Source organism: Rhinatrema bivittatum, chromosome 6 (assembly GCF_901001135.1).
Source record: "Rhinatrema bivittatum chromosome 6, aRhiBiv1.1, whole genome shotgun sequence".
NCBI lineage: Eukaryota > Metazoa > Chordata > Amphibia > Gymnophiona > Rhinatrematidae > Rhinatrema > Rhinatrema bivittatum.
The window spans coordinates 312,953,758-312,979,063 of record NC_042620.1 but is presented as its reverse complement, the minus strand read 5'-3'; the positions used below and the strand labels follow the sequence as shown (position 1 = coordinate 312,979,063).

At 44.1% G+C, this 25,306-nt stretch overlaps 1 protein-coding gene across 2 annotated transcripts in view; it reads left to right on the top strand.

The window, feature by feature from the left end:
• LOC115094445 (thyrotroph embryonic factor-like) overlaps positions 1 to 21,259 on the top strand; it is a 34,105-nt gene extending 12,846 nt beyond the window's left edge. The window contains exons 2-5 of one of the 2 annotated variants that reach the window (XM_029607511.1): positions 10,808 to 11,119; positions 11,546 to 11,766; positions 17,027 to 17,238; positions 18,135 to 21,259. In XM_029607511.1, the coding sequence (XP_029463371.1) occupies positions 10,808 to 11,119; positions 11,546 to 11,766; positions 17,027 to 17,238; positions 18,135 to 18,156 (767 nt within the window). In that variant the 3' untranslated portion in view covers positions 18,157 to 21,259. Of the gene's footprint in view, positions 1 to 10,807; positions 11,120 to 11,545; positions 11,767 to 17,026; positions 17,243 to 18,134 lie in introns of those variants that run through there. The other variant, XM_029607512.1, reaches the window with a different exon arrangement.
• Positions 21,260 to 25,306: the final 4,047 nt, after the last annotated feature.

Sequence of the window (25,306 nt, the reverse complement as noted above, 5' to 3'; positions counted from 1 at the left end):
ATTACTTCTTAAATGTAGGATTGAGTAAATTCATTCTCATCTGCATTACCCTGTACTTTCATTCTCTACCCTCCAGACTCTTTAGTGAAGGCTTTTTTAAAGAGCCATGTTTTTAAATTTTTCTTAAAAGTTTTGAGATTACTCTGTAATCTGAGTTCAGGGGGCATCGTGTTCCATAGAATGGGCCCAGTCAATGATAAAGCCCTTTCTCTCACTTGGGTTAATTTTGCTGACTTTACTGAAGGGATTGTTAATAGAAGTGAGAGTATTACTAATTATTTTCTTAATTTCCTATCTCTGTAAATTTCCTGACTCACTTATGTTTAGATCAAAGTTTGCTTTGTGTAAGTATGATAGCTTTAATCTTTATTGTTAACACAAAACAAATAAACAAAAAAAGCTCAATGAATGAAGCGAGCACCTATCACTTCCAGCATTCCAAAAGTAATTCATTCTAATTATTCAAAACAAAAGTATGGTTGGAGCAGTGACAGAAGACCCGAGTTGATTCCAGGATCTCAGTATTCACCATGCCCCACCTGGGGCCAAGGAGTTTCCAATCATTGTTCAGCAGTGACACCTCCTGGCCAGCTAAGAGTTGCTTGTGTGTTGTACTCTGGAGGGAACTGTGGTCTATGCCTGTCAGTCAAAAGATGTTCACTGCAATGGCTGGGCTGGTGGAAATGGAGCAAGGGATAGAGAGAGAATCAAAATAAAGGACCCTCCTACCCCAGGTGATTCTACTTGTGCCAGCATAGACTTGGTTGAGGAACAGGAGAGAACATAACTGCCAGACCAAAGAAAGAGAAAAGAAACTTCCAAACATACTAAGGATTGGATTCAAACTATCTCAGATGGTTTTCACGCAAAAAAAGTTGTATCATCCATTTTAATTGGTTATTTTTTCCAACAAATAAAGCCGGTATGTTTGAATTTGCCCCTAGTCTTTTGGGAGAATATCCTTTATTCCTGAAGAATATGTTTAACTGGAAGATGAATCCTTTATTCTCAGATGCTCTATTTAAATTATAGGGAGATTACTCTTTTTTTATTTCTGAAGCCATTCCTGTCAAAGCAAATATTTATCTGTTTCAGCAAATGTCTCTTGGGTTTTAAGATCTGTCTTTCTGATTTATTATGTTGCTAAAGTTTTGGTGTGGACCACAGTGGCCATAGAAAAAGGCATCCAAAGGTAAGAGAGGCTGCGGAGGCTCCCCCCCCCACCCCTTGCAGCAGAGGATCAGAAGGCTCATCTGCATACCGTTCCCAGCAACCTCTGGGAGAGAACTCCAGCGGTCACAGTGAGCGATCCAGGCTTTGAACTTACACTGGCCCTGCATTTTTTGCAGCAGAACAGGACTGGAAAGCTTATCTGCATAGTGTTCCCAGCAGCCCCCAGGCGAGGACGCCAGAGCCTGAATCGCTCACTGTGACCTCTGAGCCCCAACTTCCAGAGGCCTCACACCCTTTACAGCAGATGAGGACCGGAAGCAATGGCGATTGAAACTCAAATCTTCTTTCTATACTCTATCCCTTTACCTTGCTATACCTTCTCATCAGGATTTATACTGGCAATGCATAGGGCCTTTAAGGCCCGCAAAGCCCATAAGAGGCACTCGCCCCAGTCGGGGGGCCTTGAGGGCCCATTTCCCATGGACAAGCTTCATCCCCGGTCGGGGAGCGCGGAGGGGCAGCCAAAATCAAAACGCCCATTGCGGGCTCTCCCACTTAGGGAGGACACGGACTCCACCTCTGACTCCGTCGGATCGGGAGACTCATGAGGAGTCCTCCCCGCCCCAAGGGGGGCTGAGGGAGATGGCACACCGGCGCAGGGAGCGGCAAGGCAAAGCCAGGCCTCGGAGGGTGATGACCCGAGGGTAATCCACCTTTTCCGAAGGGACGAGTTGGTCCCGCTGATTCCCTCCATTCTGGAGGAGTTTAGGGATCGCTGCATCTCCCGAGGAGTCTCGGCTTGGGTCAGTGGATCCGGTGTTGTTGGGTCTGAGTGGCCCTCCTACAACATTCCCTTTTCACTTCTCTGTGATGGACCTTCTCTTTCGAGAATGGAATACCCCAGACTTGGGTCTGAAAGTCACGAAGGCTATGGATAAGCTTTATCCCTTGCCAGAGGATGCTCTGGAGGTTCTGCGGGTGCCGAAGGTGGATACCGCAGTCTCGGCGTCACAAAGAGGACGACCATCCTGGTCACGGGAGCCACGGCATTGAAGAATCTTCAGGATCACAAGTTGGAGATTCAGCTGAAGAAGATTTTTGAAGTCTCCACTCTGGGGGCCCGCGCAGCAATTTGTAGTAACTTTGCGTTACGGGCCAGCCTTCGTTGGGTGCAACAGTTGCTCGCCAACAAAGGGCTGTCGGAGGAAGAAGCCAGACAAGTGGGTCGCCTTGAAGTGGTCGTGGCTTATAGTGCGGACGCGCTGTATGACCTCCTTAGAACTTCGGCTCATTCCATGGTTTCGACCATCACGGCCAGACGACTGTTGTGGTTGTGGAACTGGTCTGCGGACGGAGCCTCCAAGTCTCGCCTGGGGTCCTTACCATTTAAGGGCAAGCTTCTGTTCGGTAAGGAATTGGAAGACATGATCCAGTTGCTGGGCGAAAACAAAGGGTACCGACTCCCGGAGGACAGGTCGTGGTCCAAGGGGTCCTTCTCTTCCAGATCCAGGTTTCAGGGAAACCGTAAGTCTCGTGCCCCTCGCTCTAGTACCCCTTCATCCTCCTTTCGTTCTGGAGAGAGTAGGCAGCATTCCCAGTCCTTTCGAGGAAGACAATTTGGTAGACCTGCTTCCACATCATCGACTCCCGGGGGTAAGTTGGCACAATGATGTCCCGCCGGTCCATCCCTCCGTTCCGAAGGTAGGGGACAGATTGTCTCTCTCTTTTACGAGGTATGGACCACAATCAAGACAGACCAGTGGGTACTCTCTGTGATAGAACACGGCTACGCCTTAGATTTTGCTCGCCTTCCCAATCCGAGATTTTTCCCATCCCCGTGCGGACACGCGGAGAAGTGGCAAGCAGTTCAGCAGACTTTGCTCCGGTTGTTGGATCTGAGGGCCATTGTTCCAGTTCCTGCCTTGGAGCAACGAAGAGGACACTACTCCATATACTTCGTCGTTCCAAAGAAAGGAGCCTTCTGGCCCATACTAGATCTAAAGTACGTCATCAGATGTCTCCGGATACCATGCTTTTGCATGGAGACCCTGAGATCCGTGATTGCTTCCGTAAGGCTGGGAGAGTTCCTGGCTTCGCTGGATCTCACGGAGGCGTATCTGCACATCGGAATCAGGAAAGATCATCAGAGGTACCTCAGGTTCTATGTGTTGGGGAAGCATTACCAGTTTCAAGCGTTACTGTTCGGTCTTGCAACGGCCCCCAGAACCTTCACCAAGATCATGGTGGTGGTTGCAGCACAGCTACGATGGGAGGGGCTGTTAGTCCATCCTTATCTGGACGACTGGTTAATTCGAGCAAAATCCAAGGCGCTTTGTCGTTCAGCGATTCAGCGGGTGCTACAGTTGTTGCACTCCCTCGGCTGGGTGGTCAATACATCCAAGAGTCAACTCAATCTCTCTCAGCCACTGGAATTTTTGGGAGCTTTGTTTGACACATGGCAAGGCAAGGTTTTTCTTTCCGTCGAGCGCAGTCACAAATTACAACACTAGGTCAGGACCTTACTGCAGAACCAGATACCGAAGGTTTGGGACTATCTGCAGTTGAAAGGTTCCATGGCATCGACACCGGAATTGGTACCATGGGCCTTTGCGCACATGCAACCCTTACAGTCAGCATTGCTTTCCCGCTGGAGTCCGGTGTCTGAGCAATTCCATCTCCTGTTACCTCTAACAGACGTGGAACGGGCCAGCCTGTGATGGTGGCTGTATTCGGACAATCTCCTCCGGGGGGGGGGGGGGGGGGGTATTGCTTGTGGCACCGGAATGGACGGTGGTCACGCCGGATGCGAGCCTCTCAGGTTGGGGAGCCGTGTGTCTGCGGACGTCAGTACAGGGGCTCTGGTCCATGCTAGAGTCTTGCTGGTCAATCAATCGTTTGGAGACCAGGGCAGTGCGTTTGGCACTCCGGGCTTTTCTGCCCCTGATTCAGGGAAAGTCGGTCAGGGTCTTGTCCGACAGTTTGACAACGGTAGCCTACATCAATCATCAGGGGGGGACTCGGAGTCGCCCAGTGGCATTAGAAGCTCACCTGTTGATTCAGTGGGCGGAGCGGCACCTTCTCAGCATCGCCGCGTCTCACATAGCAGGGGTAGACAACATTCACGCAGACTTCTTGAGTCTGCATCAGCTCGACCCTGGAGAATGGGAGCTTGCGGACAGGGCATTCCAGCTAATCTGCGACAGATGGGGACAGTCGACCATGGATCTGATGGTGACCTTTCAGAATACCAAGGCTCCACGCTTCTTTGCCCAGTGCAGGGAACCAGGGACGGAGAGGGTGGATGCCTTGGCACTTCCCTGGCTGACATCAATCAGTCTGTATGTTTTTCCCCCCCTGGCCTCTGATCGGCAAGGTCCTTCGCCAAATAGAGCGTCACCCTACGGAGGCTCCCGAGTTGCCACGGCGACCATGGTTTGCAGACCTTCTCAATCTAGCATTAGAGGAGCCACTGCATCTGCTGGCGTTACCGAACTTGCTTGAGGCGAGCCGCAACCGAGAAAGCTCTTTGACTTTTTTCATCAGACATGCCATTTTGGGTGACTACACATCTAGCAGACCCCTTCCTGCTGGATTTGTCAAAAAGCAGCTGCCCATGGGAAGGAGTCTAGTAAATTGATCACCATCACAGCTATTTTGTACTATATCTGCCAATAAATGGACAGTTTTGGATAGTTTGGCTCAATGGTTGGCCTGGATAATGGTCCAGGCTAATCAGTGCAGCAACTCTGCACCTGGCCACTTCTCCAGCACCGATTGCACCTTTCTTCATCGGTGTAGGATCTCCTTCAAGATCTGGAGGCTCTCCTACATGGGGATAACAGAAGCCTTAGAATCTTCAAGCTCTTCACTGCCTACATTTAACCTCTAGGCTCAGACCAGGCTCCCCACACTAGCTAGGTTACAGCCCTGAGGAGCTCTGCCCCTCCTCCTCAACTACCCAAGACAGAGAAGCCTGCAGACCAACTTATGATTGTTGGAGGGAGAGGTGAGAGGGTTTCTCTGGCCCCAAATGCAATTATAGGGGGAGGAGTTGGTCATTGAAGAATGTATCCTGGGGGATTTCTTTCACCTAGGAGAGATCATCCAGGGATCAGATCTCTGGTCATCTGCCTTCTTGGGACCCAGATGTAATTAGCTTTGAGTTCAGGTTCCTTACAGCATGAGAATCTGAACTCTGTGCTTGGAATTCTTGATCCAGTCTGGAGTCCCTAACCTTATAGGGAACCAAATTTCTCCCTCTGTTTTCCAGGGTGGGTTCTCACTCTTTGGGCATTTCCCATATGTCTCCATGTGCCTCTGTCCTACCTATTACCTCTTTTCTCCTATTTACTTTTGGCTTTTACATCATCAGAAATGATATCAGGTGGGGTGGAACCAGGTGGAGCCTGAGGTGAGAGGGTAGGTGGGAGGGATAGATTGTGTACAACTTGTTCAGTCTCCATGTTCTTTTGTCCCTGCTGTGTACTGGCCTTGGACATGTCATGGTTCCCGAAGATCGTCTTTGTTCTCCCAGAAGGAGATTGGAGGACAACTGACACCTCCATGGGCCCTGGCAGCGCTGGGATGGCTGTCGTGATACCTTTTGTTTGCTGTCATTAAGAAGGGCAGCCACCTCAGGAGCAATGAGGATAGGTCTCCTCGAGGTGACAACAGAAGATGCTGCACCCTCATTTCCACTCAGGGATGCCACGTTTGTCTTCCTGTTTTAATGTATCTGGGTGTGCCTGAGGAGGTTGTTGTCTTGTTATCAGGTGCTGGCTGCCACTTTTACTGCTCGCTTCAGAGGTCCCCAGAAGGATGACGAAGGTCCCCATCATCGAGGCTTGTACGGCACTGGCCTAGGTTTCGACAGCTGGCTGAGTCATTGCTAGCATAGAGGTGCTAGTGTAGTGCAGTGGTAGAAGGGCATGCCCTGATGGTCTCTATGGAGTAAGTCCTAGCAGCAGTAGAAGGGCTACCAGGATCAGAACCTGTAGAGGTGAAAGGGGTTTTTGAGGTGGTGGGCCTCGAAGCAGCCAAGCCAGAGGCGGAAGAGAGAGAGAAAGAGATGGCAGCCAAGCTGAACTTTTTTTTTTTTTTTTGCTTAGGGCACCCCTTGTAGATAGGCCTGCACCTCACCTTTTCTGAACTGTAAAACTGTATCCTCATAAGGGATCACAAAAGAGCCCTCCTGCCCAGAAGTCTTTCAGGACCACCTGCTTTCTGAAGGGGGCAGAAGTTGAAAAAAAGCAGGATATGAAGACGAGGGAGGGAGGGATGGTAGGAAGCTGGAGGAGGGTTAGTGAAAACTGCAGAAAGGGAGGAAGTTAAAAGGAGAGAATCTGGGAGAATGCATGAAAAGTTGGTGATAGGCTACAGGGGGTGGAGGGGTGAGAAACAGAAGGGAGAAGGTGGAGAAGGGAGAGAAGTGGCCTATTCGGAGAAAAACACCTGACAGGGTGGGGGAGCATTTTTGTTCTGTTTTCCCCTTAGCAGTAGGCTTTGATTATATTAAAAAATATAGGTGATATATAAAACAGCTGCTATAATAGTATTAGTGTTGAGACAGCCTAATTATCAGTGGGGATACACATAATGTTTATAGCACTGTGGTATTGCCATGGACAAATCTCAGCCTTGGGCCGTGCCTTAGGTAGAGCATTAGAAAACCACTTTTAATGTACACAAGATAGAGGGATTATTGAACACAGAAACTGCTGAAACCTGAACAAGATGGGACCAAATGTAGTGCAAGTGTTCAGTGAAGCACTGACTTCCAGAATTTGAGCACATATTAAGTTGGTATGATGCATAAAATATTACAGATGTAATTGTTTTAAACAGCACATTAATGCACCCAAGGTGCTTCATATCAGCCAGTTCTATCGAATTCAAGGATTTTATATAAAGAAAAAACACTCTAAAAAGAGTGGGACAAAAGCAAGTATATAAATTCTTGCGTCTTCTGTCCCCACACAGGGAATATACCCGCCTCCAAAGCGGTACAAGCGTGCTCACCCTAAACGCCTTTCTCACATAGCATACTCGCTTCTAAGGAAGTCTTAAGACACACAAAAATTTATATAATCGCAAGAAGTTGCAGCGGTTTACCCTACTAGTGCATTTATGTTTCTTCCAACAGCTTCAAGTCATTTATTAAGCCTACCGGTACATGCTTCTTAATCTCAGGTAGATTTCTAGGTTCCCCCTGCTGGGGCAAGCAGGATAAGCAACTTTGGGGTGTCTAGTTTATTCGTTTTTTCCCCTGAGGAAGCCAGTTTAGCGAAACAAGGGCCTTGTCAGGATATGACAACAGCTTATATGAGGAACACCTTCATTGCATTGGTATTTTGCAACTATTTACTCGAGGAATAACTTGGTTTAGGTTATCATTATTGATACATTGCAAGTGTATAGTTTAGTGTAACAGCTAATCGGGTCAATGCAGTAAGGTGCGCTCAGGCCGAGTGCACCGTTAGCCCCCATTTGGATGCGTGTTTTCGACACGCTATTTTTACCCCTTAAACAGTAAGGGGTAATAGTGCGTGGAAACACGCGTCAAACCCCCCCCCCCCCCCCCGAAACCAATAGCGCCCGCAAAATGCAAATGCATGTTGATGAGCCTATTAGTTATTCCCGCACGATACAGAAAGCAAAATGTGCAGCCAAGCCGCACATTTTACTTTCAGAAATTAATGCCTGCCATAGGCCGGCACTGGGAAAGTGTACAGAAAAGCAGAAAAAACTTTCTGTACAGCCTCCGACTTAATATCATAGCGATATTAAGTCGGAAGCCCCAAAAATAAAAAAAAAATTTTAATTTTTAAATCTGCCCGCAGGTTGGAAGACGGACGCTCAATTTTGCCGGCGTCCGTTTTCCGAACCCATGGCTGTCAGCGGGTTTTAGAACCGACGCCGGTAAAATTGAGCGTCGGCTGTCAAACCCGCTGACAGCCGCCGCTCCTGTCAAAAAGGAGGCGCTAGAGATGCGCTAGTGCCCCTAGCGCCTCTTTTACCACGGGCCCTAATTTGCATATCTTTACTGAATCGCGCGCCCAGGAGAGTGGCCTGGGTTTGTGTTGGGAGAGCGGGCGCTAGCCGGCTCTCCCGCGCGTCTTACTGTATTGACCCAAATGTAAGTGAATATTCTCGCAGTTTTAGATGTCAATGAATTGAGAATGTATGACATTTTGTAGCATTGTATTTGAGACATTATAGTTTCCATTTGTTTAGCTTTTGATGCTAACATATGGTGTTTGTATGCAACCTTTTTTGTTGCAATTTTTGGAGCTAGGCTAACATTGTTACAAGGTATTGCTCTTTTTGTAAATGTTTGGGTAACATGTTGAATGAATGTTATATTGCGAGACATAATTGTGGTGATTATTGTCATTTATATTATGTTAATTGAAGTATTAGAATTGTGATGTTATTAGGGTTATGTAGAATTTGACATATAAACATGGTGTTTGATATATATTGATGATGAAAAGATTTTTTTGTAATAAACATTTTTTTATTTTTTTGTTTGTAGTTTAAGTGCTTTTGTCCCACTCTTTTTAGAGTGTTTTTTTCTTTATATATATTAAGCACCAGTTAGTGATACATATTGCCTAATTTTTTTGGATTCATTCATATATATATATATATATATATATATATTTTATTTTTTTTTAAATTATTTATTTATTTATTTATTTAAAATTTTTATATACCGGCATTCATGTTGCAAACACATCATGCCGGTTTACATATAACAGGGGTGTACACATACACACACACATTCACACCAGATTAGTGACAGTTCTATGAACATCTTCAGTTCAGGCAAAAAAACATTCAAGCACAATATCTAGTCATACTAAGTCAGACTTTCACATAGAACAGTTCGTCCTTAGCACATTTCAAAAAAGTGAAAGCTCTATTAATTTTGATGTGCCATTTGTCACAGGAGCTGTCCAGACTGTGGTGCTGAACAGCAATGAAATGCATTATAATAAGCCTCTAACTTTAGGAGCATAAGAAGTAAGATAGCAGACCACTGAGCAGTAACTTCACATGAATATTCAGCAGTACTTAGCCAGATAAGGCTGCTGCTGAATATACCTGCCTATAGTGATTTCCCCAATCAAACCTAAATTTATTCAGGTGGTGCTGGATATCTGTTACCTGGATGATTTTAGCAACACTTCCTGCCCTACATCTTTTTAGCCAACTCAGTTTTATCAAGGTAATGACTTTGCCAAGGTAAAATGTATTCACTCGGCAGGGTGGGAATTTTTAAACCTTGGGGTTTGTCCAGATAACTCCTTGAAGTTCGATCTCTTTCAGTGGAAAATTCACCCAAATTTAGCTATCTTGAACTGGAATCCTAAATGTAGGCCTGCTATTCATTTTCCTAGATTTAAGACAATGAGGTGCCTAATGCTGTAAAATCGGTGCTAAAGCCCCCTTTTCTTTTTCCCTGCCCTTGTAGCCACTCATTTTTTAGGCTTCTAAATTTAGGCACCTGGTCTAGTAAATTTCAGAAGGACAATTTAGGCATCTAACTCCTCAAAGTTAAGCACCTAAACCCTTTGACCTCTAAGCTTTTCCCCACAGAGAAATGTAGGGGAAAAGCCTTAGTAAATTAGTCCCTTTACTAGGCATGATTGATTTATATTTTAGACCTTAGTTGGCAAAACTTGGGAAATTCTTCTAATATAACGGGTGATATCATTTTTTTTTTATAGTTATTTATTTATTCATTTAGAGTTTTTCTATACCGGCATTCATGATACAATCACATCACGCTGGTTTACAAATAACAGGGGGTGTAATAACTTTGAACATTGAACAAGTGAAAAGAAGCAATGAAGTTACAATAAAACAGGGCTGCTCGAACTGGAGGAAGAAGAAAAAGCTAGAGTAAACAGTAAGAGGAGTAATTATTTACATTGTTCTGAAACGACGCTCTATAGTTGTTGCTGTGATTCAGTTAGGATCTGGAAAGGCTTGTTTAAACAGCCAAGTCTTAAGCCCTTTTCTGAATGTTAGTAGGCATGGTTCCTGTCTAAGAATTCCATAATCGATGGTCCCGCTGTAGAGAAGGCCCGGTCTCTAAATGTTAGATGATGTGTGGATTTGGTTTGGGGGACATATGATCCTCTGTAAGCTTCTCTAATGGGTCTGGAAGAGGTATGACATCTGAGCGGGATTTGTAGGTTAAGCGGAGCATGGTGATGGATAGATTTATAGATGATGGTGATGGACTTATGAATAATTCTGAAATGTATTGGCAGCCAGTGTAAGTTATGATGTGTTTTTCTTTTTTTTCAAACTTGCACCATGAGAACGGGTGAACCAAACCTCTTGAGCATGAGGACACTGGCCATTGTGGTCAGAGTTGGCAGGTTGGCCTCCTAGCTCTTAATGGTTTTTGGCTAGGTTAGTAACATGAATGAGGCATGCTCTATGAAAAATATGTATTCCATGACTATTACACTAAAAACAAGTTACAAGTGTTAAAAAATGAATATGGTGCTAATTCCAGCATGAATAGCCCTCCATATAGAATCCAGTTGCAGCACATCCAGGCCAGATCATTTGTGGTGTGTATTCATACTAAATTGTCTAACATTTATTTGTTTTGTAGAGAAAAATAAGACAAAGTTAGTGGACAATGATGAAGCAGCTGGTAGTGGCTGGCTAGTGTCTGCCTCCCTCATGCCTCCCATTTGGGACAAAACCATCCCCTACGATGAGGAGTTCTTTCACCTGGAGTACCTGGATCTGGATGATTTCCTGCTGGAGAACGGCATCCCCTCCAACCTCTCACAGCTGAACCTCAGTCTGGCAGTTAAGACCCCCTTGCCTTCGGTCAAGCTGGAGGAGAAAGAATGCACTGGTGTCCCCTCCAATCCGGTATCTCCCTCTGGAGTCGTCTTCCAAGACTCAGACAGCACAGGTAAGCAAGGCCTGGGTCCCCCTCTGCTTCTCTTCATGGACTGGAATCTCTCTCCCCCACCCTCTTGTGCTGCTGGCTGTTTTAAAATGCTGAAAATAAGACCCTGCTGGCACTTCAAAGTCTCCTTACTCTGATCCAAAGAGTCTTGTGCATATTGTTTTGATGAGAAATAAGAGCTGAGTAAGTTATGGTTCACTGGTGGAAGTTGGACAGAATTTAGTGGAAAGTAGACACACTGTGTGCACGGGGTGCTGACGGCATCTGATATATCCCATATGTCTCATCCATATATGAGGTGTTTTATGTCTGCATGACAGCTGTGGTAATAAATTTACATTTGTGTATTGTGTAGCCAGCAGAAGCACCACTGCCTCACTTGTTGCCCTACATGTGTTATCCTGCATATCCTGGCTTTTCTGTTTTCAGGCTCCAACTCCTCACATGAGCAGGATACCCCCGGTCTCAATCATCCAGAGGGTATTGAGGTGCAAGTGAACTTTAATCCAGACCCTTCAGATCTGGCACTGTCCAGTGTCCCTGGGGGAGAGCTCTTTGACCCTCGCAAGCACAAGTTCACAGCTAAAGAGCTAAAGCCACAGCCTATGGTCAAGAAAGCAAAGAAGGTTTATGTGCCTGTTGAAGCCAAGGTAAAGGAGCATCCTTTGAGCTGCTGCATCAATCTAGATTCATTCAGCTCTTTTCTTGTATTGGAAACTGCTTTTCCGAACCGACTTTGGGCAAGTAGTGGTGCTCATAGTCTCTTGGGTGTGGGTTTCAATCCTGCAGAGCTCTACCTGATGGCCTGTTGGAGGACAGCATAGGAAGCAGCTCTGCCAGTCTGGTAAGCTAGCTTTGCTTTATAGAGTGGTAGCTGGTGTGGACATGTGTGTGTGTGCTCGGGTAGTTCAGGATCTGGCAGATCCTGAACTCCAAGGCAGTTTTATCTGCCTTGGAGAGATGAAATGCTAAAGGTACTGATTCTGATTAGATCAAAACATGGTAAAGAACTTTCACCTGGGAATTCTACAAATACATATAGGGGGTACATCTCCGGAGCTCTAGTTGCCATCCAACACAGATGCGTTGCCTCTAGCCACATAAAGCCAATTTCCATAGGCCAAAAAGTATCCACCTCGTTTTTCAAAGCAGGTACCTTAGAAAATAGGCATTCCAGATGGTGGAGGTGGATGGAAATGGGCCAGGGAGAAATCTATGTACATACATTTGATTTTTAAAATGTACTTGAATAGTTTAACTGTGATCTGCCCACACTGAAGTGCTCGCATAAATCTACATGGAGACCCAACCCACTGATCCAGACCGTTTGGGTTATTTTTTTTTCCCCAAATTCCTGGTACCATCAAGACCCTAAGGTCCTCGACTGGTCCCAGTATCTCTCCTACTACTTTCTTGTTTGGCATCCAGTGACCAAACAATTCTACTTAGCTATGAAGCAAACCTTGAACCATGTGCAGGGGTCTGGAGGGTCCCCCGGCCTGATGGGGAAGATCAGTCGGTGGAACGGAGAGGGGGGGGGGGAATCAGGGAACAGGTGATCGCTGATGGGGGTTCAGTGGACAGTGCCATAATTGCCAATGAGAGAGTGCACTATTAGCACAATGATTATCTCACTCACAGGCCAATACAGTACAGTGCGCTCTGACGGAGCGCACTGTTAACCTGCCCTTGGACGCGCGTTTTCCCTTACCCCTTATTCAGTAAGGGGCGGAAAACGCACGTCCAACCCGTGGCACCTAATAGCACCCTCAGCATGCAAATGCATGTTGATGGCCCTATTAGTTATGCCCGCGCGATACAGAAAGTAAAATGTGCAGCCAAGCCGCACATTTTACTTTAAGAAATTAGTAGTTTCTGCCGGCACCGGAAGAGTGAAAAAAAATTTTAAATTGGGCCGGCGGCTGTCGGGCCGAAAACCGGACGATCAATTTTGCCGGTTTCCGAGCCCGTGGCTGTCAGCGGGCTCGAGAACCGACGCCGGCAAAATTGAGCGTCGGCTGTCAAACCCGCTGACAGCCACTGCTCCTTTTGCCCGTTTCTATCGCACCACCTAATTTGCATACTGAATCGCGCGCACCGGCGAATGGCCATTGCGCGCGCCGGGAGAGCGGGCGTTCGTCCGCTGTCCCGCGTTTTTACTAACACTCCAGGTTCAAACCATGGACCTAACTTCTGCTCTGTGGAGCTGCTAAAAATGCTGTAGAGATGGTATTCATAGCACTGTTTTGGGGGATGAGGGAGTGCCAGCCGTTGCATAACATCGATCTAGTCTGTAAAAATAAATAAATAAAATTCCCAGTGGCTGTGAATGACAGTTCCTGGAGCCTTGGCTTTTATCAAATTCTGTCAATACATGACAGTGATAAGTATTGAGGCAGGTCCTAAGGGGCTGGGAGTTGAGCTGTGGAGGAAGGTGAGCCTAGCACATTGAGCTGTTTTCTGCCCTTTCACATGGAAGGTATACATTTGAGTCTTGACTCAAGCTCCTCTTCAGACTGACCAAGGCCAGAAGTGGTACTCTCAACTCCATGAGACTTCTGCTGTTAGGCTAAAATATAGTTTGGGCTGCCTTTTTCCTTAATTTTTTTTTTATTTTAACCATGCCTTCCACTCTACTCCATGCAATAGTTGCCCAGATGATTAAAAGTTCTCATGCTGACTAAGGGCGGGCAGGAAGGGAAGCTTTCTCAGAGAAGGAGCTGTTCCTTCATCAGCAGAGAGATCCCCTGCAGCAAGAGTTGCCCTACCATTCCAGTTTCCTGGACCCAAGAGTATCACGTCTGCCACGTATGCACCCTGCTATCTTCCAGAGAGAGGAGAGCTAGAATCCAGGCCTTCTACATTGCTGTAAGAACATAAAAAGTTGCCATACCTGGTAAGATTGAGGGTCCAACAAGTCCAGCATCCTGTTCCCAACAGTGGCCAATCCAGGTCAGAAGTACCCAAACATTAAATAGATCCCATGCTACTAAAGCAGGTAATAAGCAGTAGCTATTCCCTAAGTCAACTTAATAGCAGTTTATGGTCTGTGGGAAAAACAATACTTCATGGAGACGTGTTAGCTAAGTTATCTCTTGTTCAAATGTTGTGTTGTCAATGTTTTTTGAGTTCTCCAATAAAAATATATTGAAAAAAAAAAAAATAGCAGTTTATGGACCTCTTCTCCAAGAACTTCTCCAAACCCTCGTAAAGCCAGCTATACTACCTGCCTTAACCACCTCCTCTGGTAATGAATTTTAGAGCTTAATTGTATGTTGAGTGAGAGAGAATTTTCTCCAATTTGTTTTAAATGTGCTACTTGCTAACTTAATGGAGTGTCCCCTAGTCCTTCTATTATCCAAAAGAGTAAATAACCGATTCACATTTACCCATTCTAGACCTCTCATGATTTTAAAGATTTCTATCATATCCCCCCTCAGCCGTCTCTTCTCCAAGCTTGAACAGTCCTTAACTCCTTAGTCTTTCCTCATAGGGGAGCTGTTCCATCCCCTTTATCATTTTGGTTGCCTTTCTCTTTACTTTCTCCATCACAATTATATCTTTTTTGAGATGCGGCGACCAGAATTGTACACAGTATTCAAGGTGTGGTCTCACCATGGAGCGATACAGAGACATGATATTCTCCCTTTTATTCACCATTCCCTTCCTAATAATTTCTAATATTGCTTTTTTGACCACAGTCGCACATTGAGCTGACAATTTTAAAGTATTATCCACTATGGTACTTTTTTCTTGGGTGGTAACTCCTAAAATGGAACCTAATATCGTGTAACTACAGCACCTTGCACTTGTCCATATTAAATTCCATTTGCCATTTGGATGCCCAATCTTCCAGTCTCGTAGGGTCCTCTTGCAATTTATCACAAACCGTATGTGATTTAATTACTCTGAATAATTTTATATGATCTGCAGATTTGATTTCCTCACTTATCCTACTCCTTTCCAGATCATTTATAAATATATTAAAAAGCACCAGTCCGGATGGGTGAAGTCAAGATGGCGGCTGGCTAGGGCTGAAATGTCGCTGGTGTTCCTCATTTCTTATTACAAGTTTCCTTTTACTATGGCATCAAAGAGGAAAAGAAAGCCTAGGAAATGCTCCTCCTTACCCAAGGTTCCTCCTGGCCAGAAAACTCTCGATTCAGTTCTCAGCCAGTCGGGAGACTGGGGACACGCAAGGTCCATTGTGGAACTTAGCGAGGGAGCCCAGGCAGCACTGGACCTCTTTCTCAGTCCCCCAGATTGCTCCCCTCCACCTCAGCCAGGCACTCCCGATAGTGCAGCGTCTGAGCTGTCACAGGGAAACGTGTCTGGTTCCTCGAGTGGGGAAGGGGGCTGCCCAGCTCGGATACCATTGCCGTTGGAGGGATTAGAGAGACGCCATTTTTGGGCCTCTCCCAGCCTTGATACTGAGATTGGTGAAGATTCTTCTTCTTCTTCTTTCCTCCTCAGCAGTCCTTTGCAGCTTTTGGTAAGGCCAATTCAAATCTCTCTAGACTCGTTGTGGTCAGTTTTGTTGAGAGTGGACGTAGCCATTAGTTGGTTGCGCTTCAGATATTGGTTTGTTAGGGAAGTCTGTTTCAGGGCTGTTCTCCTAGAACCTTAGGGAAATTTAGAAACCTTAGGTTCAAATGTCTCAGCTTGTTTTCAATTAGTTCCATTTTCCTATTTAATATCGACCGCTCCTGAATTAAAGCTGTCTGTGTATCTTGTATCTTCTTCCTTGATCTTTCAATATCTGAATTCTTTGCTGCTGTTCCGTATATTGAGAGTTAAAGTCCCGGGTTATATCATCCATTTTTAAAGAAATTGAGACTTGCTGCTGGGAATATCCTTGTAGTGCAATTCCCAGTTTGGCTACCAGCTCCCACAGTGAATCCAACGTCACCACAGATGGCTTGGTAAAAGTGGCACTCATGGCACCCAGCTCTAACGGAGCCCGACCAAGAGGGTCATTCATTGAAGTGTTAATATCAGGAATTACTTCCGTGGGAACAGTTCCTCTCTGGAGCTCACAGGCTGTTTGCCTTCCTGCCATTTCTTCCCTATCCTGTCCTTGCTCATTACTTCCAGTTCCCGCGGCAAATCCCATGTCTGCTTGCCCAGAACGCATCGGATCTGTTTCCGCACTCACCGGGCTCGAGAACTTCTGGGGAATTGGCGCTGGAGGTGTACGAGAGCCTGGAGGCGCAGAGGGTAGTTTCCCCTGAGTAGGCCGCTGCTCCTCCTCCAGTTTGCTCTGCGGGGCATAGCTCCTCCACCTTCGGATAGCCCGTAGCAAGCTCGGGAATAGTCCACTGTCCAGGAGGTAGGGGGGGTACCGCGGGATATACCCGAACCCTGCCTTTCCGTTTGGGAGCCATTAGTTAGTTTAACGAGGAAAAATTCAAGAGAAATATGGACAGCGTTCCGAGCCCTACTCCAACACCGCCGCCATCTTGGCTCCTCCCCTCTTTACCTTGCCTTTTAACCATGCTGGCAATCGTTTGGCTTTTCTTCTGCCTTTCTTAATGCGTGGAATACATCTGGACTGTGCTTCTAAGATTGTTTAAAAATACCATGTCCATGCCTGTTGTGCACTCTTAACCTTTGCAGCTGCACCTTTCAGTTTTTTTCTAACTATTTTCTTCATTTTATCAAAGTTTCCCTTTTGAAAATTTAGTGTTAGAGCTGTAGATTTACATATTGACCCCCTTCTGGTAATTAGTTCAAATTTGATTGTTATGATCACTATTGCCAAGTGGCCTCACCACCTGGTTGTAGGCAATATTACAATAGGCTCCTTTTCACTCCCTTGGCCTTATGTTGACTCCAAGATGAGGCTGTCACCACCACACCTAACACTTCACCTTCTCTTTCCCCTTCCCCTTCCTTTTTTATGCTTTCCAGGACGAGAAATACTGGACGCGACGGAAGAAAAATAATGTGGCTGCCAAGCGCTCACGGGATGCCCGGAGACTGAAGGAGAACCAGATCACCATTCGGGCGGCCTTCCTGGAAAAAGAGAACATGGTCCTGCGCACAGAGGTGGCAGAGCTGCGCAAGGAAATGAGGAAGTGCAAGAACATCCTGTCCAAATATCAGAGCAGATATGGACTCTTGTAAGCACCTTCCAATCTCCTTCTGCACTGAGGACCCCCAGGCCTAGTCACCTTTCTCAGACAGAATCAGCTTGAATTTAGTGTTGTGAGACTAGATAATTAAGGGAGTGGAGTGGGGCTTACTCTCGGAGGTTGATACATGCTCTGAATACCCCCTCTGTATTTTGAGAGAGTGGGGAAAAAAAGCCAGACCCCCAATACTTACTAGCGATCAGTGAAGTGTTTTCCCAAATTGTTTCTTTTCAATGTAGCTTTGAGTTTACACTGTGTGCTCTGCATGATGGGAATTGAAGTCTTCCTGGTTCTGTTGTCTAAATGTGTTAGATATTTAATTGTATTTCAGTTCTGTTCTGTTAAGCATTATTGCGTTACAGTAGCATTCATGTAGGGCCTTTTCTGTATCAGTGGCATACCAGCACAGAGCAAGACCATAGTTTGAAAGGGAAGGACAACTTCTGCCAGAGACTTGTTGGCAGGAAGGACTCTCTTACCATGACCGTCTCAAGTATGACCAACCACAAAGCCTAAGCTATTTGCTTTTAAATCAGCTATGACTTTGATAAATCCCAGCCACTGTAGGCACAGAGTCCTGCAGGCTTCTCTTTGGGTTGGGAGCTAGAGACTTCCCTACCTGTAGATCATAGGTTGGAAATCCTAGGAGCTCCTCCCTGGCTTTAGAAAATAACATTGTCTTTTGTATGTGTTAGATACAAGTATATGTATAGGACACTTGGCTGTGTGTGTCAGTATGTATGTATGTATGTTTTTTTAATAGATATATTGATGTGCTTTCTTTTGGCTGATGAAGGGATAGGGGGAACCTTTGTGGGAAAGAGGGAAATGAGACATTTTCCTGCCCAGCTGTGTCATTCACTCTTTTTTGCTTTTATTCAAAGAGACCAGTGTGATTCCGAATGAAGCAACTTTAAGGCTTCCCTTCCTCACAGACCAAACAATGAAACAAAATTTAAAAAAATGGACAGACCGAGGATCACATCACTCCCAAGAGCGAGCAAGGAGCATGCCAAGGTGAATCCCAATGAGGAAGCACCACTGCAAGAGCCTTCTACGGGAGCAAACAAGGCCAGACGGCCAGGGCAGAAGCAGTACAGGCTACGGCCCCACAAACTCTATGCTCACCTGTCTTTGTTGCCTTTTTTAGTTTAATTTTTTTTGTGGGGAAGTTTTTCTAAAGTCGGTTGAGTCAAACAGAGTTCACAGGCTCATCTGCCCTCCCCTCTTCAGTTTGTTCAGTACTTCTTAAGAAAGTGTTTATAACAAAATGAAGGCAGGTTAGAAAGCTGCAAATGGGTTTCGGGCCCTGCATCTGTTTCTGATTCAGTGCAACATGGCTGGATCTTCAGAGCAGCACAAGCAGTAGTAGACTTTTCTGGGGAGGGGATTGGTACTGCATATAAGGAGAGATGAACAATCTGTCCCCTGTGCACTGCTTCGCTAGATATATGTGTAGCCAGGGTTTGTCTTGTCTCTTTTTGAAACCCAAGGCATAGAGCTGAATATTTGTGAAATGGTTGGTTCTAAGCAGCTTTACACTACAAATAGAAAATATGTCAAGGCAAAAAGTAACTTGGATCAAGGTAAGAGGCATTCCATGCCAAAACAGGAAATGTAGGCTTTTACAAAGAAATGAATATTGACAATTCTGGTGTGTTCTGTGGGTGGTATCCCGGTCAAAGGAAGAAACAGTTGGCACTACGGATCTCTAAATCCTGCTCGACCACTGAGTGCTTGTGTGACCTCCATATGCCAAACTACACCCCAAGGTTTGTGAATAATATTGATGAGACCCTGTGCAAAATCTGCAGCATCTGGTTAGTATGGTAGCATTGTCTTTGATGGTGTAGCTGGAGGGGAAATACAAACTTTCAGATTTTGTTCTCTGAGCACCAACAATAAAGGCAGTCTTGGTTTATTAAAAGTAATGCTTACAGTCGCTTGTCAGTCGAGCCAGTACCCAACAAGGGTGAAGCACAAGCCAGTGGCTGAATTAAAGATGGGGTAGAGGATGGGAGACCCAACTAGGACCACCAAAGATGGAAATCCCTCAGGACAAGGTGTATCAAAATGCAAAGGGGAATATCTCTCCATCGGGAATGTGAAAAAAGCAGAGCTCCTTTGCTCTCATTTTTATTGGAATCCCTGTGGGCATAAATTTTGTAAAACAGCCAGACTAACCATTTATTTCAAATTCAGCTATGTAAAGAAAAGGAAAGATGCTTGTAGTCAGTGCAACAAATCTGCCAGACATTTTTCCTGGTTTAGGGGCAGAGCATGTAATGCTTTGCTGAGTTTTAACATGAAGAAAAACTTGCATAGAACGAGTGGGTCAACTTGTGTGTCCACTGGAGGAAGTGTAAAGAACAGTGGCATTCTTAGGGTGCAAGGGGTACTGTTTCTGTAGGGCACCTGGTAAAGACCTTTTCTGTAATCTCAAGTAGATACTATGATGGGGAGTAAATAAAGGTCTACTAAAGCTGTTTTGATGCTATGCTTAAATTCACCTTATTTATTGACGCCCCCTTGTACAAACTGATTTGCAACATGGTTTTATTAGGGGCACAATTTGCATTACCTGAGAAATTAAAATATCCCTATTCTGAAGTTGCTTTATGTAACTTTAAGTCTTAGGTTAACCTGTTTGTTTTGGTTTTTTTTAACTGATTGAGAGCAAGGTCTTACCTACTCTGTTTACTAATGGACACTTCTGTTGTAACCCTTCCAATTACTGGTGAAAATAACTGCCGAAGTTCAGGAGGTGAGGTTTCCTTTTGTGATATCAATCATCTGACGACTTTCTCCTGGGGGGAGAAAACCCCCCCCAAACTGTATCATTTTTATAAACTACCAAACAAAAGAGTCAGTAGTTACCCCCAAACATATTCACAAAATCAAAAGGGAGGGGAAAGTCAAACATTTTAAAGTAAAGGCAGCCATTTTGACAAAATAATCATGCAAATCCTAAGAGAAAGGTGTCAGCGAGCCTTACGGTGCAGCTGTTAAACAGAAGCAGATCACCCGGACATCTGGATCATTCACCTTATGTAAGTTAATTTTTTTGGAAAAGATTTTAGTTGCATATAAAATATCCAATGATAAACGGTCACAGTCAATAATCTGTAAATAAGCCCAACATGGCCGATGTTTTGCAAACAAATGCTTCATCGGGGGCATACTAATCATTCATAGAACCAAGGACTGTTGCCATTCAGAGCATAAGGCTCAGCGTCTCAAGGTTGTCGAAATAGCAACATTAAACAAAAGGGGGGAGTCCCTTATCAAGATTGCATTAACATAAAGCTTGTTTTTATCTCCTATAAAATGAAGTCTGGAGTTTCCCCACCAGTGTATTTCTAGTGGGATCAGCATTTACCTAGATTTTTCTCAGGAAAATCATTTGTATAAAACAAGAAGAAATAATCCTGTCTCCTTGATTTTAGAGCTGTTTGTAATGGTGCTGATTGCAGAATATAGAATAAGCCATGGGAGCTATTAGGCTGACTGTTGCCTGCCTGCCCTTGGTTTGTGTTCCCTAGGTATCCTGAATGATTCTGGAAGTCAGGATCTTCATTGCTTGCAGCAGGACTCCTTATAACAGACTTATGAAAAGCTCTTAAACATGCCAACCCAGCCCCAAAAGTCCCTTAGCACCACAAAAAAAAAAAAAGATTGGTAAATTGTTTTTAGAGGATTTTTTTCCCCTTTTTATGTTAATCCTGTGGTTGAGAACAAAAGATTATTCCTGTGTGCTTTGTAAACTTCTGTTTTGTAATACAGCCTCTCCTTTTTATAATTGTTTTAGAAATCCAACTGTTAAATAAAAGCATTAAAAAGAAACAACTCCTGCTTCCTTAGATGAACATAGAAAACATCTGCATGGCTTTAGAGGCATTATGCTAGAAGAAAAGAGAGGTGTCACTTGAGAAGAGAGATGAGCTGAGGCAGGCAACAAAGTGGAAAAAAAAAAAAAGGGACAGAGCAAATTTCAATCTCGGAAAGCAAAGTGCTGGTAATTATAAACCTGTTCTGCAGCAGCTGCACTTCCTGCCACTGGAAAGCTGACACAACTGTAAATAGGAGGCATCCTTAGAGGAAGAGATTTTAGGATTGCCCCAGTGGTCAGCAAGAGTTGTGAACACACCGGTACACTGTGTTGACCTGTGCTTCTAGGAAACAGGACTCGGGAATTAGCCAGCCGGGGCCAAGCTCATGGAATGGCTTCAAATCATTAACTATTAGACTCAAAGCAAAACCAGCTGATTCAGCCCTATTGGGAGAGGGAGTTCATGTAAACATCTTTTACAATTAAATACAGAGGAATATTTTGGGGTTTCCCTTTTTTCTTAGGAATTGGTTTTATGTACCTGGCCTATAAGATTTGTTCTTTAGTTGAGGTTCTATTCACTCAGTGGAGGGGGGGGTGCAATTTCTATAATTAACTTTTATGTCTTTGCCAGTGGGAGTAGTAGCATGCCCCCCCCCTCACTTGTAGTGAGTGAAAATGGCTATTTTCAATAGTTTGACTGCACTGCACTGTTGAATATGCCTCTAAAGTTATCTGGATAAGTTTATCTGTCTAACTTTTCTATCCGGACTATATCTGAATATAGACCTCTAAAAATCTGAGAGGAAAAAAAGCTTTTATCAGAAGAAAATTTTAAAGTTTCAACCTTATATTTCTTAAACAATTCTAAACCAGACCAAAGATGAGTGTTAGGAAAATTCAATAGATGCCCAAAATCGGCAGCCTTGCGCGCGCCGATCCAGGATTTTATAAGATACGCGCGTATCTTATAAAATCCAGCGTACTTTTGTTTGCGCCTGGTGCGCGAACAAAAGTACGCGATCGCGCATTTTTTAAAAATCTACCCCAGAGGGAAGAGATTTGGATTTGTGGATCCTACACATTTAGAAACTTTTTTATCAGATAAAAGTCAAGCTGAAATATTAAGGGATGATGTCCAGTAAAAAAAAAATTGTATACCTTCTTTCTCCTTAAATATTATTTCTTGATCTGTCTAATAACAGAATGTAAGAATTGCACTAGTAATTATTATATATGAAGATTACATAATGTTTATTTAAGTCTCCCCCAATTATGGAATATGTAGCTACAGAAATAATGTTATTTGATTTAATTTCTAAATATTGTTTCTTATGTTGATATACATATTTTCTTGTTTTCATGATGTAAGTCATTAGTGAAAACTTAATAAAGATTAAATGGAAAAAAAAAAGAAATAGGCGCATCCCAGAATGACTGAGGTGTGTCAAAGCCACTGCTAAATATTTTGTGAAGACCATGGGGCAGAGGAGAGTCCAAATGGGAGGACCTTGTACTGGTAATGGAGTTCTCCTACCCGGAAGCAAAGGTAATGCCAACAGGAGGGGTGAATTGGATTAACATTGAAAAAAAGAAGTCCTGGTACAATGATGAATTAAGAAACACTAAAAAGAGCCTTAGAAAATTAAAGAAACAATGGCAGAAATGCCCATCTGCTGAATCCCTAGGAAAATATAAATCCTTCCTCACAAAGTACTGAACTCTAACCAATCAAATAAAAAAAGATTACTATGCCAAACAAAGCCATGAGGTCATATTCAATTCTAAACTGCTCTTTGATGTCGTTAAACAATTAAAGACCCAACGTCTTCCATAACTAGAAATGACAACTACACAAAGCCTCCTGTAACGAATATGCAACCACACACTCCTAGATAAAATCAATAAGCTGAAAGCTCAATTCCCTAACTGTATCACAATAAAAATGTTGCGCCCGTCGGTCGCAGATGGCTGCGACCTTTGCTGCTCACCTCTCTTTTCCCTGCAACAGTGATTCTTGGAGACATGGCGGCTTCTGCCTGCAAATGCCGACTTCCCCGGCGTCTCCGGGGCGGTGTGGGCAATCCCGTCCACCACCTTGAATCAGGGATTATCTAGGGCACGCGTGCCAGGCCCTCTCTTATTCACGTCATGGTGGGAACCTCGGGGGCGTCCCTTCCGCATGACGTCACCTGCCAAGTGTATTTATACCATCCAGCCTATGCTCCTACGAGTTAGCAAGGACTTCCTTCCTGCTTATTCCACTCCTTTGGAGACGCTTCGCTTCACTACTCTGAACAGGTTCCTGAGTCCCTGGACTTAGAACTTCTTAGGTACCCGCTCCTCAGGAGTCTTGTAACGTTCTGGCCTTCCTGCCTGGAGAATCCATTCTTCCTCATTTGGAATCCTGCCGGTTCAGCCTTGTGAGTGCTACTCTCGCTACTACCATCTTGCTGCCGGAACTGCCGGTGTACCCCGTGCTTCGGGCCACTACTGTGCTCATCCCAGCTACCTTTCTACACTACAGAGTGAGTACCATCATCATCATTGCTCTGCTGACCAGCTGCATTTCTCTGAACTACTACTTGCTGATTCTCGGCATACCCCGCGCTGCGGGCCACTACCAGCGATATCAGCAGCAGCAGCCTTACTACTCTGGACTGTGTCTTTCCTCCACGCTGTGGGTAATACCCACATTTCCAGTATAATAAAGTCTCTTACATCTGTGTCCATCTCAGCTGAGGCCATGCCTATCGTAGTGAATCCCCACAGGGCTCCTTCCTGTGGGTGGAGTCAGCTCTCACTATGATCCAGGGCCCACAACCTTACCAGATTATAACAAAAACCTGGCATAGTTAAGTGGTCCACGGTTGACAGAGTATCGAAGATAGAGATTAGTCAAATCATTACCAAAATTAAAACTGCTATTCACCCACATGACCCAATTCCAGCCAGCATCCTGAAACAAATACATGGGGTAATCACTAAGTCAATTACAACATTCATTATTTATTTATTTATTTATTTATTTATTTAAGTTTTTTTATATACCAACATTCAGGACGATAGTCCCATCATGCTGGTTCACAAGAAACAGGGGTGCAATAATAATAAAACTTTACAATTTGAACAATAGTGCAGAAAAGCAGTTACATATAACAAGGAAATCAATAACTTGGAGTGAGAAGGAAAATGAAGATCAGATAATTATATATATGTATAAATAGCATTGAATAAATAACATTTATTAACGTTATTACTAGCGAAGACTCTGCAACTGGACAACTATCTTTGAGTTCATAAATTCATTTTATTTTATATATATATTTGGCATTGTTAATATGCCTTTATTTCTACGTTAAATAGTTATACTGCTTATATTAAATAATAATTTTTTATTTATTACCAGTTAAACTATAATATTTATTTATCACTATGTTAAATTGTCATCCAGTTATATTGTTCCATATGTTCTACGGTTCTATGTAAAGCTCCGCTCTCTGTTGGGCAGTTCATTGTTTTTATGTAAACCGGAGTGATTTGTAGTCCCTACAAGAACTTCGGTATATAAAAAATTAAAAATAAAATAAATAAATAATAAATAAATTAACCCATCTCTTTCAGAAGGAACTGTCCCAAATGGACTAAAACAAGCAGTAATCAAACCAATCTTAAAAATCAAGTCCAGTAGAACAGTTGATTGGGACAACTACCGTTCAATATCCAACCTCCCATTCCTAGCAAACGTTCTTGAGAAAGCAGTTTTAACCCAGGTTGACTATCACCTGGAAGGTCAAAATATTCTATTCCCAAATCAATTTGGATTCAGGAAACATCACTAACTGAGACATTACTCCTCTCTCTAACAGACTCGGTTCTACATGGGCAAGATGCAGACAAATCTTACTGCCTTGTATTAATCAACTTAACAGCAGCCTTTGACACAGTGAACCATAATCTACTATGCCATCAGATGAGAAACACTAGGATCGACGACAATGTTCTCAGTTGGTTCTATTCATTTATATCTAACAGAACATTTCAGGTCAGACTGGGCAACCATATATCTGACACCTTCCAGTGGGAGACAGGAGTCCCTCAAGGCTCAGCCTTCTCAGCAACACTCTTCAATATTTACATGCTCCCTCAATGTAAACTACTAACGAAGCTAGAAATATTTCTTCTTGTATGTTGACTTACAGTTCTATATCCCACACTCTAAATCAT